At 38.5% G+C, this 13,091-nt stretch overlaps 1 protein-coding gene across 1 annotated transcript in view; it reads left to right on the plus strand.

Moving 5' to 3' along the window:
• Positions 1-13,091, plus strand: part of SLC26A8 (solute carrier family 26 member 8) — a 71,310-nt gene that overhangs the window by 9,034 nt on the left and 49,185 nt on the right. The window contains exons 3-4 of the mRNA XM_029243680.1: positions 1,756-1,895; positions 12,955-13,071. Coding sequence (XP_029099513.1) covers positions 1,756-1,895; positions 12,955-13,071 — 257 coding nt within the window. The remainder of the gene's footprint in view (positions 1-1,755; positions 1,896-12,954; positions 13,072-13,091) is intronic.

The following is a 13,091-nucleotide window of genomic DNA, read 5'->3' on the forward strand; positions in this document are numbered from 1 at the left end:
CCTCTCTTTAAAAAAATCTCCCCTGTGCTTTCACATCAACTCTTACATTCCTCACTTTTAAGATGCTTTAACTAGGATCCAGATTCATGGCGAAGTGCCTATAACTCTTCCACCACCAGCTTCAGTTTCTGTTCCTCTAACTCCTTCCTTGATCCCTGTCAGTCTTAGGTCCTCATTATTCCATGTCCATTTTATTTTTTTGCCATGTCAGAGAGCTTTGATGACTCTCCCTAGGGTCGCTGGTCTTCCAGGGTGGCACATGGAGAGGAAGGGACACTGGACCAGATGCAGAAACAAATTGTCCCAATGCCATGCTGTATTCTCCCCCATAGAGGGCCATAATTGGAGACAGCACACTCTCCACACCCAGGGATTCTCATAAAAATAGCAATGTGTTGTTCTTTCTAAACCTATGGTCTTGCTTCTGGCTCCTGAGCAGAATTCAACAGCTGTCGATAGGAACTGTGATGGTAATAGACCGGATAGAACACTGAACTAAAAATCACGAAATCTGGATTCTAGCCCCAGTTCTGCCCACACTTGTTACTGTGACCTTGGCAGAGACATTTACACTTCTTTGGCCTTAATTACCTTAGGGACTGTAATGCTCATGGTTGTTAGAGTCAAGCATATTGAAATTACTTCTTTTCTGAGCACACATTTTAGCCTTGCATACACTGAAGTTATATTTGTTGCTACAGTCAAGTCGCAATTATTCAGAGATAGCTCATACCTGAAAAATCTCCATACTCTTTGTTTTCAGCCCATAATGAGATATAAATAGCAAAAAGCAATTTAAAACCGTATTAGCTTTACTAATGGATTAATTGATTAACAGATTGATTGATTGGTTTACAATGATTCTGCTGTGTTAGATGATCTAAAGGTTAAAGTAGGTTTTCTCAATCTCAGTACTGTTGACATTTCGGACCATGAAATCATTTCTTGTGGAGGGCTGTCCTGTGCATTGTAGGATGTTTGGTAGCATCCCTGGCCTCTACCCACTAGATGCGAGTCGTGACAATCAAAAATGTCTCCAGACATTACCAGATGTCCCTTAGGGAAAAAAATTGCTTCTGGTCGTTATCCACTGGGTTAAAAGATAATAAGGCCTTATTTTATTCCCTTTTCTTTCCATGGCTAATGCCATAAGCACAAGACTCCATATTCTCTGTAAATTTCTGCATGTTACAGGTCAAAGCCATGTAGAGTTAATGCTTGGTAAAAATTTTAGTATACAGGAATGATGTGAATGTGTTAATTCTCTGCCACCCACCAATAGCACATCTCAAAAAACTGTCCTTCCCAAGAGAAAGCCATAACAGTCCATTTTTCTACTGGAAAATTTTGGTAGGTTGAATTCTTTTCAAACATTCTGTAAAGCCACAGGCCTGATTCGTATGCTGGACTTACAAGGCCTAGTTCTTGTCATATATATGGCACCGGTTCTCAGTTGAAGGTGATACTGTCCCCCAGGGAACATTTAGCAGTGTCTGGAGACATTTTTCATTGTCACGACTAGGGGAGGGGATGCTACCGGCATCTAATGGGTAGAGATCGGAGATGCTGCTAAACATCCTACAATGCACAGGACAGCCTCACAACAAAGACTTATCCAGTCCAATATGTCCAAATATCAGTAGTGTTGAAAGAAACTCTGTTGTAGGGGAAGAAGAAGGTACTCACTATGCCTTTTCTTGGCCATGTGGGCTTTTTCTTTGGAGAACCTAATCAAGTCTCTGTTCTTTCTCACAGCTGCTCATGGCACAAGTTTCGAAGATGCATGCTTACAATCTTTCCCTTCCTAGAGTGGATGTGTTTTTATCGATTCAAGGATTGGCTTCTTGGAGACTTACTTGCTGGGATAAGTGTTGGCCTTGTGCAAGTTCCCCAAGGTAAGAAAGATACGAAGATTTTTCACCCACAGACAATACACCAGACCTGGTCACTTGCCCAGAGTAAACAAATTACTTGTGCTAGATGAATAGAAAAAAAATGTGAATTCCATTCACATCATTACCATTTGTTTCCTTACCTGCCAAATTTCTAACTCTTCTAGGGTAGTTCCAAAAGTCTCAGTTTAGTTTAGACCCCTGATACTTTCTAGAGTATTTGTAATGCCTGCTCATGGTCATTTTTTGCTCAACTAGTCATTTTATACTCACTCCAATAGATCTCACTTGGCATTGGTTTTACTTAAAAAGGTGAAGGATAGGAAATACAGCATGCTAGCTTCCCTTCAGCAAGTTACACACACAGCAGTTCAGGGGCTATTCTTTGGTCGTACAAATGGCAGTTCAGATATAACACAACAAGATCACACAGATAGGTACGGGAGCTATCTGGGCTTTAGAAGCCTCATTTCCCAAATAAAAACCAACATCTCTTGTAATTCCCATAACTGATGCCTCCATGGGTCCCACAGCGACATGCCCAGTTACAAGAGTCATTGTGCTCTGAGAAGCTCAAAACTAAGGCTTCCCGCAAGATATTAATCTTTAATTCATAGTCCCCTTGGTCCAGGTAGAATATACTAATCAGGCTCCTTTTACCATAACTAATGTTGGCTGGTAACACAGCTGACATTCCACCATTATCAGGTTTCCAAAGAAACAGAGCTAGAAGGTTAACCCAAGCTCAACTTTATCAGAGAAAGAGAAAGGATTTTGTGTTAATCCGTTACTCAGAGTAGTTCACAATTCCCTACGTAGTCTTTAAACACCTCTGTTTCTCTATTCTTCTGGGGCAAACCAAGCAGTGTTGAAACTTGTGATTGTAAAGCACAAATGAAGCCAACCCAAGGGGCCAGTGGTAGCTGAAATCCAACTCTGGCATAGGGCTGTTAGCTGGAGAAAAGGGATCCCTTTAAAATAATTAATTAATTATCATACAGTAAAATTTACTTCTTTCATACAGTTCTATTAATTTAAACACAGGTATAGAGTTGTATAACCACGCCACAGTCAAGTTACATAACAGTTGCATCAGCCCCAAAACTCTCTTGTGCCATCACTTTTTAGTCACATCCTCCACTAACTTCTAACCCCCGGCAACCACAGATCTCCTCTCCATCACCGTAGTTGTCTTTTCGAAAATGTCATGTAAATGGACTCATACAGTATGTAACTTCTGAAGGGTGGCTTCTTTATGCCTTTGAAATTAATGCAAATTGTTATGTGCATTGATAGTTTATTCCTTTTTATTGTAGAACAATATTCCATTATATGGCTATATCACAGTTTTTTATCCATCATTCACTTATTGATGAACATTTTGTTTCCAGTTTTGGGCCATCACAGAGTTGCTGTGAACATTCATGCACAGGTTTTCGTTTGAAAATATTTTTCATTTCTCTAAGGTAAATAACCCAGGAGTGATATTGTTGGTTATATGGGAAGTGTATGTTTAACTTTGTAAGAAACTGCCACACTGTTTTTCCAGAGTGGCTGTACCTACCATTTTACATTTCCACCAGCAATGTATGAGAATTCTAGTTCCTCCACACCCTTGTCAGCACTTGATATTGTCAGTATTTTTAAATTAAGCTTTCTATTTTGAGTTAACTATAGATTCCCATGAATTTGTAAGAAACCACAGAGAAGTCCCTTGTATCCCTTACCCACTTTCGTCAGTAGTAAATCTTGCAAAACTATAGATCAGTCTCACAATCAGGATGTTAACATTGATGCAGTCAAGATACAGAACATTTATACCACCACAAGGATCCCTCATATTGCCCTTTTATAGTCACCCCCACTTGCTCTCTGCCCCCATCCCCTCCTTAATCCCTAGCAATCACTCATCTTTTCTTCATTTCTATAATGTTATCGTTTCAAGAAAGTTACATAAATGGAGTCATACAGTGTGTAACCATTTGGTATTGGCTTTTTTCACTCATCATAATTCTCTGGAGATTCATCTAGGTTGTTGTGTATATCAATAGTTTATTCCTTTTTATTTCTGAGTAGTATTCCATGGTATGGATATACCACAGTTTGCTTAAAATTTCACCCTTGAAAGACATCTGGATTGTTTGTAGTTTTGGGCTATTACAAATATAACTATTATGAACATCTGTATGTAGGTTAGTGAACATAGTCTTCATTTCTCTGGGATAAATGTCCAGGAGTGCAATTGTTGGATTGTATAGTAGTTGGCATGTTTAATTTTCTAAGAAACTGCAAAGCTATTTTCTAGAATGGTTGTATCATTTTACATTCCTATTGTCAATGTATGAGTGATACCATTGCTCTGCATCCTCACTACCATTTGGTGTAGTCACTAGTTTTTACTTTAGCCATTCTGATAGGTGTGTAGTGAGATCTCATTGTGGTTTCAGTTTGCATTTCCCTAACGGTTAATGATGTTTAATATCGTTTCATATGCTAATTCTCCATCTATACATTTTAATGAAATGGCTCTTCCTTTCTTTTGCTCATATCCTAACTGGACTGTTTGCATTTTTACTTTTGAGTTTTGAGAGTTAGTTATATATTCTAGGTACTAGTCCTTTGTCTTTTGTGTTTGGCAAATATGTTCTCCCAGTCTGTAACTTTCCTTTTAATTCTCTTAACAGAGTATTTACAGAGCAAAATTACTAACTTTGATGAGGTCTACTTTTTGCTATCTGTTATTTTAGCCATTCTAAGAGATATGTAGTTGTATCTCATTGTGTTTTTAATTTGCATTTCCCTAATGGTTAATGAAGTTGAACATCTTTTCATGTTTTTATTTGCTGTCCTTCAATCCCCTTTGGCAAAGTGCCTGTTCAAGTTTTTTGCCCATTTTTTAATTGGAATTTTTTTCTTATTGTTAATTTTTTTTTTTTTTTTTTTTTTTTTTTGCAGTACACGGGCCTCTCACTGCTGTGGCCTCTCCCGTTGCGGAGCACAGGCTTCGGGCGCACAGGCTCAGCGGCCATGGCTCACGAGCCCAGCCGCTCTGCGGCATGTGGAATCTTCCCGGACTGGCACGAACCCGCGTCCCCTGCATCAGCAGGCGGACTCTCAACCACTGCACCACCAGGGAAGCCCAGTCTTATTGTTAATTTTTGATAATTCTTTTTATATTCTGAGTACAAGTCCTTTGTCAGATATGTGATTTTCAAATATTTTCTCTCAGTCTGTAGCTTATCTCTTCATTCTCTTGACAGTATCTCTGGCAGAACAAAAGGTTTTAATTTTGATAAAGTCCAATTTATCAATATTTTTTTCCTTTTATGGATTGTACTTTTCTTATCATATATAAAAACTCTTCACTTAACCATCAGGTCACAAAGATTTTCTCCTATGTTTTCTTCCAAAAGTCTTACATTTTATGCTTTACTTTTAGAACTGATCCATTTTGAGTTAATCTTTAAATAAGTTGTGAAGTTTAGGTCAAGGTGTATTTTTTGCTGCATTTTTAAAGAAGACTCTTCTCCAATGAATTGTTTTTGAACTTTTGTCAGAGATCAAATAGCCATATTTTTGTGGGACTATTTCTGGACTCTAGTCTCTTCCATTGATGTATATGTCTACCCCTTTCCCAATATCATGTGTCAATTATTGTATCTTTTTAGTGAGTCTTAAAATTGGGTAGTGTGATTCCTCCAATTTTGTTCTTTTTCGAAATTGTTTTAACTATTCTTTCATACAAATTTTTAGAATCAGCTTGTCAATATCTACAAAAAATCCTTCTGAGATTTTGATAGCCATTGATTAAATTCATAGGTTACTTTGAGGAGAATTGATATCTTATTATGTTGAGTTTCCGCTCCATGATCACAATAAGTCTCTTCATTTATTTAGGTGTTGCTTTAATTTCTTTCATCAGCATTTGTAGTTTGCAGCATACAGATTCTGTATACATTTTGTTAGATTTATATCTAAGTATTTCATTTTGGAAGAGATATTGTATATGGTAATTAAAAACATTTTTGGTTTCCAGTTGTGCATTGTTTGCATATAGAAATACAGTTGAATTTTGTGTGTTTACCTTGTATCCTGCAACTCATTTATTAGTTCTAAGAATCTTTTGTAGATTCCCTGGGACTCACTACATTGATAGTCATATCATCTGTGAGTAGAGACAGCTATGTTTTCTTCCTTCTAATATGAATGGCTTTTATAACTTTTTCTTGCTTATTGTACTAGCTAAGACTTCCAGTATATGTTAAATAAGAGTGGTGAGAATAGACATTTTTGCTTTGTTCCTGATCTCAGGGGAAGAGCATTCAATCGTTCAACATTAAGTATGATGTTAGCTGTAGGGTTTTTGTAGGTGCCCTTTATTAGGTGGAGAAAGTCTGTATCTTTTCTAGTTTGCTGAGAATTTTTATCATAAGTGAATGTTGTATTTTGTCAAAGTTTTCCCTTTAGACTGGATTACATGAATTGATTTTAAAATATTGAACTAGCCTTGTATTCCCAGAATAAAGGAGTACCTTTTAAATTTTTCATATGGCAGATACAAACCAAAATGATCCATTTGTATGTGTATATTCACTTCCAGGAAGGTATCAGAAAGTCTCTAGAGCATTCGTGTGGTGCTGAAATGAGAGACCTGAACTCTTGGCACTGATGCTTTGCCTGTGAGTCCTCTACTGACACCCACTTATCAAACATCCTTCGTTTATGGTCAAAGTTTGAGGACATTTCTTTGCTAAATTTCCAAGTCATCAGTATAATTTCATACCAAAATAAGAATGACATTAGGATGTATAAGTATACCTAGCATCCAGCACAGTATTTGGCACATAGTAGGTACTCAAGATATTTGTTGAATAATGATTACATAACTGTGTGAATGAATGAATCCAAGCAACTCTGCTGACTGACTAAGGGAATGTGTGTTATTTTAAGTAGTGTGAATAATGAAATAATTTGTAGTGTAAATAATTCAAAAGTTTTACTTATATTTAAACAGGTAGGACCTAACGACTTAATAATTTTCTTCAGATGAAACAAAAATACTGCATGATGAAAACCTTATTAAAAAGGTGCTGGTCTTCCTTACAGTAGAATCCCAATTTACAAATGTGAAAGAAAATAGAAAATCACCATTAGTGAAAAACTACAGTAATACTTATTGGAGATAAAATCCACTAACAGAGGTTAAAATTAGTGGGTAAAAGTTTGCAATCTATGTAACAGGATTTGCATAGTTTCAAAGTATCTTCCTCAAGATATTTATCAACTACTCCACTAATTTACAGTAGAGAACCTGGGAGAAACTACCTTAAACAAGTGATCAATGCTATCACCACCAATAGTAAGACATACGGAGATCACGAATCTTGTGATATAATGCACTAAAAAGGACACAATACCATTTCTGTAGTATGCACATCAAAAATGTATAACCTTAGTATGATCATAAGGAATCTAAGCAACCCCATACTGAGGGGCATTTGGCAAAATAGCTCATCTATTAATACTCTTCCAAAGTGTCAAAGTCAAGAAAGACAATTAAAGACTGAGGAACTATATCAGATTTTAGGACTAAGGAGAAATAACAACTAAATGGAGTAGGGAACTGTGGATAGAATCCTGGAACAGAAAAAGGAAATTAGGGGAAAAACTGTTGAAATTCAAGTAAAGTATTTAGTTAAATTTCTAATGTTAATTTCCTGATCCCAATAATTATACTATGATTATGTACAATGTTAACATTAGAGGAATCTAGGTAAGGTATATATGGAAATGCTCTATTATTTCTGTAGCTTTTCTGTAAGTCTAAAATTAGTTCAAAATTAAAAATTTTTTTAAGGTTTTGGAAAGTCTGGAGACTTGGTTTCTCTCTGTTTCTCCATGGCCTAAGCTTAACTGAGACTTAGACCTCTTAGTTCTCAGGCCGTTACCAAGTAATTCTCTTACCTTCCCTGCATTGGTGAATTATTTGAAACCCTACATTTCAAAGGACTTTCTCCTCACGCTACATGTTGCTTATCAAGAGTAAATAGGGCTATTCAGGGACTTCCCTCGTGGCGCAGTGGTTACGAATCTGCCTGCTAATGCAGGGGACACGAGTTTGAGCCCTGGTCCGAGAAGATCCCACATGATGTGGAGCAACTAAGCACGTGTGCCACAACTACTGAGCGTGCGCTCCAGAGCCCACGAGCCACAACTACTGAGCCCGCATGCCACAACTACTGAAGCCCGTGGGCCTAGAGCCTGTGCTCTGCCACAAGAGAAGCCACCGCAATGAGAAGCCCATGCACCACAACGAAGAGTAGTCCCTGCTCACCGCAACTAGAGAAAGCCTGCGTGAAGCAACAAAGACCCAATGCAGCCAAAAAAAAAGAGTAAATAGGGCTATTCGATATTATACTGGAATTCACAGGCAGTGTATTAAAGCAAGGAAAAAAAGTATAAGGGTAAAGAATTGCAAAGCAAGAAATAAAACTTCATTCATAGTTTTTTTTTTTTTTTTTTTGCGGTATGTGGACCTCTCACTGCTGTGGCCTCTCCCATTGCGGAGCACAGGCTCCGGACGCGCAGGCTCAGCGGCCATGGCTCACAGGCCCAGCCACTCCACGGCATGTGGGTTCCTCCCGGACTGGGGCACGAACCCGTGTCCCCTGCATCGGCAGGCGGACTCTCAACCACTGCGCCACCACGGAAGCCCATAGAGATGTATTTTTTAATGTAGAAAATTCAAAAGAATCTACAGATAAATTAATAGAATTAATAAGATTTTATCAAAGTTGCTGGATATAAGATGAGTAAATAAAAATCAATTACATTCCTTTATACCTGCAGGAAACAGAAAGTGAAAAAAAAATTTTAAATACCATTTACCAAAGCATAGTAAATATGAAGTAAGTTGTAATGAAACTAAGAAATGATGTGCAAGACCTCTATAGAGAAAATATGCAACTTTATTGAGAAATATTAATAAGGACCTAAATTAATTGGAAGATAGCATTTTCCCAGAATAGGCAAATTATTTTGAAGAGCAAATGGGAGGATTTGCTTCTCCAGCTATCAAGACTGAATGTAAAGTTATAATTTTAAGATAATGTCCATCAAAAGTAGAAAGAATAAATAAGCATTCATATATACATATATCGGAATACACAGAAGGAAAATGAGCACTCTCAAGCAACTCACAGCAACATGGAAGATGCTTATATACATAATAATAAGAAAAATAAGCAGAAATAAAAATTGTACACAGTGTAATTCCATTAATATAAAGTTCAAAAGTGGACAAACTAAACTACACTGTTGAGGGATATGTATACCAGTGGTAAAACTATAAAGAAAAGCAAAGAAATTATTATCACAAAAGTCAAAATAATGAATACCTCTATGGGGAGGGATGGAGTTGTGATTAAAGCTCTGGGTGGGGATAACATGGGTGTTTGTTTTATAAATATTTATTAAGCTCAACATCTATTTTAATGAACTTTCTATTTATATATTTCACAATAAAAATGGGGATTGCTAAATTTATTACAAAACTATTAGTAGACTAACTACTAAAAAAAGTAATTAAACAGTGTGGTAGACTTCCCTGGTGGTGCAGTGGTTAAGAATCCTCCTGCCAATGTAGGGGACACGGGTTCGAGCCCTGGTCCGGGAAGATCCCACATGCCATGGAGAAGCTAAGCCCGTGCGCCACAACTACTGAGCCTGCACTCTAGAGCCCGTGAGTCACAACTACTGAGCCCACATGCCACGACTACTGAGGCCTGCGTGCCTAGAGCCTGTGCTCTGCAACAAGAGAAGCCAGCGCAGTGAGAAGCCCGCGCAGCGCAACAGAGTAGCCCCCGCTCGCCACAACTAGAGAAAGACTGCATGCTGCAATGAAGACCCAACACAGGCAAAAATAAATAAATAAATAAATTTATATAAAAACAAAACAAACAAAACAGTGTGGTATTACAGACTTAGACAATTAGGCCAGTGGAACAGAAAAGGGTCACACATTTATATGTTGCATGGTTTGTATCAGATGTGTCACTATAGAAACAGACTTTTAAAAAATGTGAAACAATTGAATACTTATATGAAAAAAATCAATTTGTAGACCTCTACCTCACAGCATACACAAAAATCTATTCCTTTTAGATTAAAGACCCAGATATGAAAGATAAAACTATAAAGATGTTTTTGGAATAATATAGGAGAATATCTTCATGGTCGTGAGGTAGAAAATGTTTCTTAAACAAGACACAAAAAGCACTAGCCTAAAAGGAAATGACTGTTAAGTTGAATTAAATAAAAATTAAGAACTTCTGTTTATTCAAAGACATGATGAAGGTTGAAAAGCAAACCATGGAATACCCAACAAAGGACTTAAATCTATAATATATATATTCCTACATATGTGTAAGGAACTGCTAAGTAAAACTGATCAACATTATTGGTAATCAATGAAGTAGAAGTGGAAATTAACTAACTCATACACACTAAAATAAAAATTCTGACAGTATCATGTGCTAATACAGTTGTAGATAATGGGAATTGTCATACGGTGTTGGTGGGAATGTAAATTGTACAACCATTTGGAAAACAGTTTGGCATATTCTGGTAAATGCCCCAGCAGTTATGCTTCAGGGTATATCATCTTGAGGAATTTATACATCTGTGCACCTGGAATCATGTACAAGAATATTCATAGCAGTATTGTTCATGATGGCCCCCAAACTGGAAACAAAGACAGGAGACTATGTAAGCCTGGAGACAAAGAGAATGGGGAGATAGCTGCCTGGACCCTGATGGCTTTTTAGTTCTGTTTCCAGTCTCTGATGAGGCCCAACTGACCTTTGTCCTCTTTTAATAAATTTCCTATTTTGGGAATTCCTTGGTGGTCCAGTGGTTAGGACTCAGTGCTTTCACTGCCAGGGCCCGGGGTCAAGCCTGGGTTGAGGAACTAAGATCCCGCAAGCTGGGCGGTGCAGTCAAAAAAAATTCTTCTCTTTTGCTCAAGCTGATTTGAGCAGGTTTTCTGTTGACTTGCAGTCAACTGAGGCTTGCTTAGGGAAAATATGTGGAAGGGGAACCTATAAATTACAAAAGACTCAAGAGACATATCTACTAATGTGAGGACCTAATTTGATATAAACACAAAGATTGTGAAAGAAAGCACAACAACAACATCAACAAAACAAAACACAACATATGATAGCAAATAACTTTTTTAAAAGATCACCCCCAAACCCACCATACCTCTGGTTCAAGGTCTCTCATGAGGTGGCAGTCAAGTTGTCAGTTATCTCAAGGCTCTACTGAGGCTGGAGGATCAGCTTCCAGGCTCACCCGTGTTTGCTGGCAGGCCTGGGTTTCTCGCCATGTGGGCCTCTACATGGGCTGCTTGAGGGTCCTCACAACACGGCTGCTGGTAGGACCGTGTGTGGGGCCCAGTGCAAGGTGAAAATGCAGAGTCCCTAGTTCAGAAGTTATCCAGAATTTCAAGATGGTCAGAGTAGAGCATTAAGCCAAGTGTGGAGGCTTTCTAAGCCCAGGGCACTGTGTGATTGCATAGGTCACACACCCTTGAAGTCAACTCTGGCTGCTGATGACCTGAACGAAAGAGGGAGCCAGAGAGCAACGAAGACAGGAGCCACAGTCTTGCAACCTAATCTCAAAAGTGACATCATTTTTGTTGTAGCCTATTTATTAGAAGTAAGTTATTTCATGCTTTAAGGGTGGAGCTCAAAAAAGGGCATGAATACCAATTAGCCACTGTAGATCATCTTAGAGGTGGTCTACCAGTACAACCATGTATGAGAAATCAGGGAAATTTGAACATTGACTGGATATTTGATGATGTTAAAGAACCATTAATAGTTTCTTAGGTGTGATGATGGTATTGTACTCAAAAGAGGGTGCTTTTTAAAAAGATATATACTGAAAATATCTACAGATGAAATGATTCAGTGTTTTGGATTTGCCTCAAAATAATATGGGATGGGAGAGGAATGGGGGCATTGATGAAACAAGATTGGCCATGAGTTGACCATTGTTGAAGTGGGTGATCGGTACTTGGGGGTTCATTATACTCTATTTTTCAATAAGTTTAAACTTTTCCATTAAAAAAAGCCTTGCTCGTTTAAGGCAATAAATTGGCTCACCGGATTCATAACTGATTTCTGATGAGCACACTGGTATGATGTAAATTGAAGAGAGCCCCTCAGAGCAGGAGATGTGGACTTGAGACGTCAAAGGATGACACCATGAATGTTAATCCATTTGCCTCAAAATTTCCAAATTCTCATGGTGCTTCTTAGAAAAGAAAGTAACTATTGAAGAAGGAGCTGAAGGAAGAGACTGGAGTGGTTGGCATATGGAAGAGAGACAACACATACCAACTTGGAGTCACGTCAGTTAAGTGTGACAATCCTTACCTGTTCTCCAGCTTTTTCTCCAGCCCTGGAGGATTCCTAGGGCCTTCTTGTACTAGCCTGGGGGTAAGAGTGGGGCTCTTCTGAGCTGTTGGAATTAAAGGTCTTATTGCTGTGATGTTTGCTTTCCATGATTTGCATGAAGGCCTCACAGTGAAAGGTGTTTAAGCCTATGATTTAGAATTGATGTGTAAGAGCTTGTGATAAAATAGGAAGAGAAGGGCTTCCCTGGTGGCGCAGTGGTTGAGAGTCCACCTGCCGATGCAGGGGACGCGGGTTCGTGCCCCGGTCCGGGAAGATCCCACATGCCGCGGAGCAGCTGGGCCCCTGAGCCATGGCCTCTGAGCCTGCGCGTCCGGAGCCTGTGCTCCGCACGGGAGAGGCCACAGCAGTGAGACGCCCGTGTACAGCAAAAAAAAAAAAAAAAAAAATAGGAAGAGAAGTTAGAAATCAAAGGAGATAATAAAAAGTACTAATTAAGGGCTGTATGCCAAGGGATTCTGTTACCATAGTCAGCTGTATACATGGGTCATTTTTATTTTAAATATTCTTTACAGCTTTTATTTCAGGTGACTTTTAAAAGCCAGGCTACCTTTGCTTACTTAAAGTATCTTGCTTTTCAGGCCTGACGTTTGGTTTGCTGGCAAGGCAACTGGTTCCTCCTCTCAATGTCTCTTATGCAGCTTTCTGTGCTTCAATAATTTATGGAATTTTGGGATCATGTCATCAAATGTCCATTGGTGAGTTCAGTGCCGGAACC

This window comes from Monodon monoceros, unplaced genomic scaffold, assembly GCF_005190385.1.
Source record: "Monodon monoceros isolate NGI ecotype Baffin Bay Population unplaced genomic scaffold, NGI_Narwhal_1 Super_Scaffold_3, whole genome shotgun sequence".
Taxonomy (NCBI): domain Eukaryota; kingdom Metazoa; phylum Chordata; class Mammalia; order Artiodactyla; family Monodontidae; genus Monodon; species Monodon monoceros.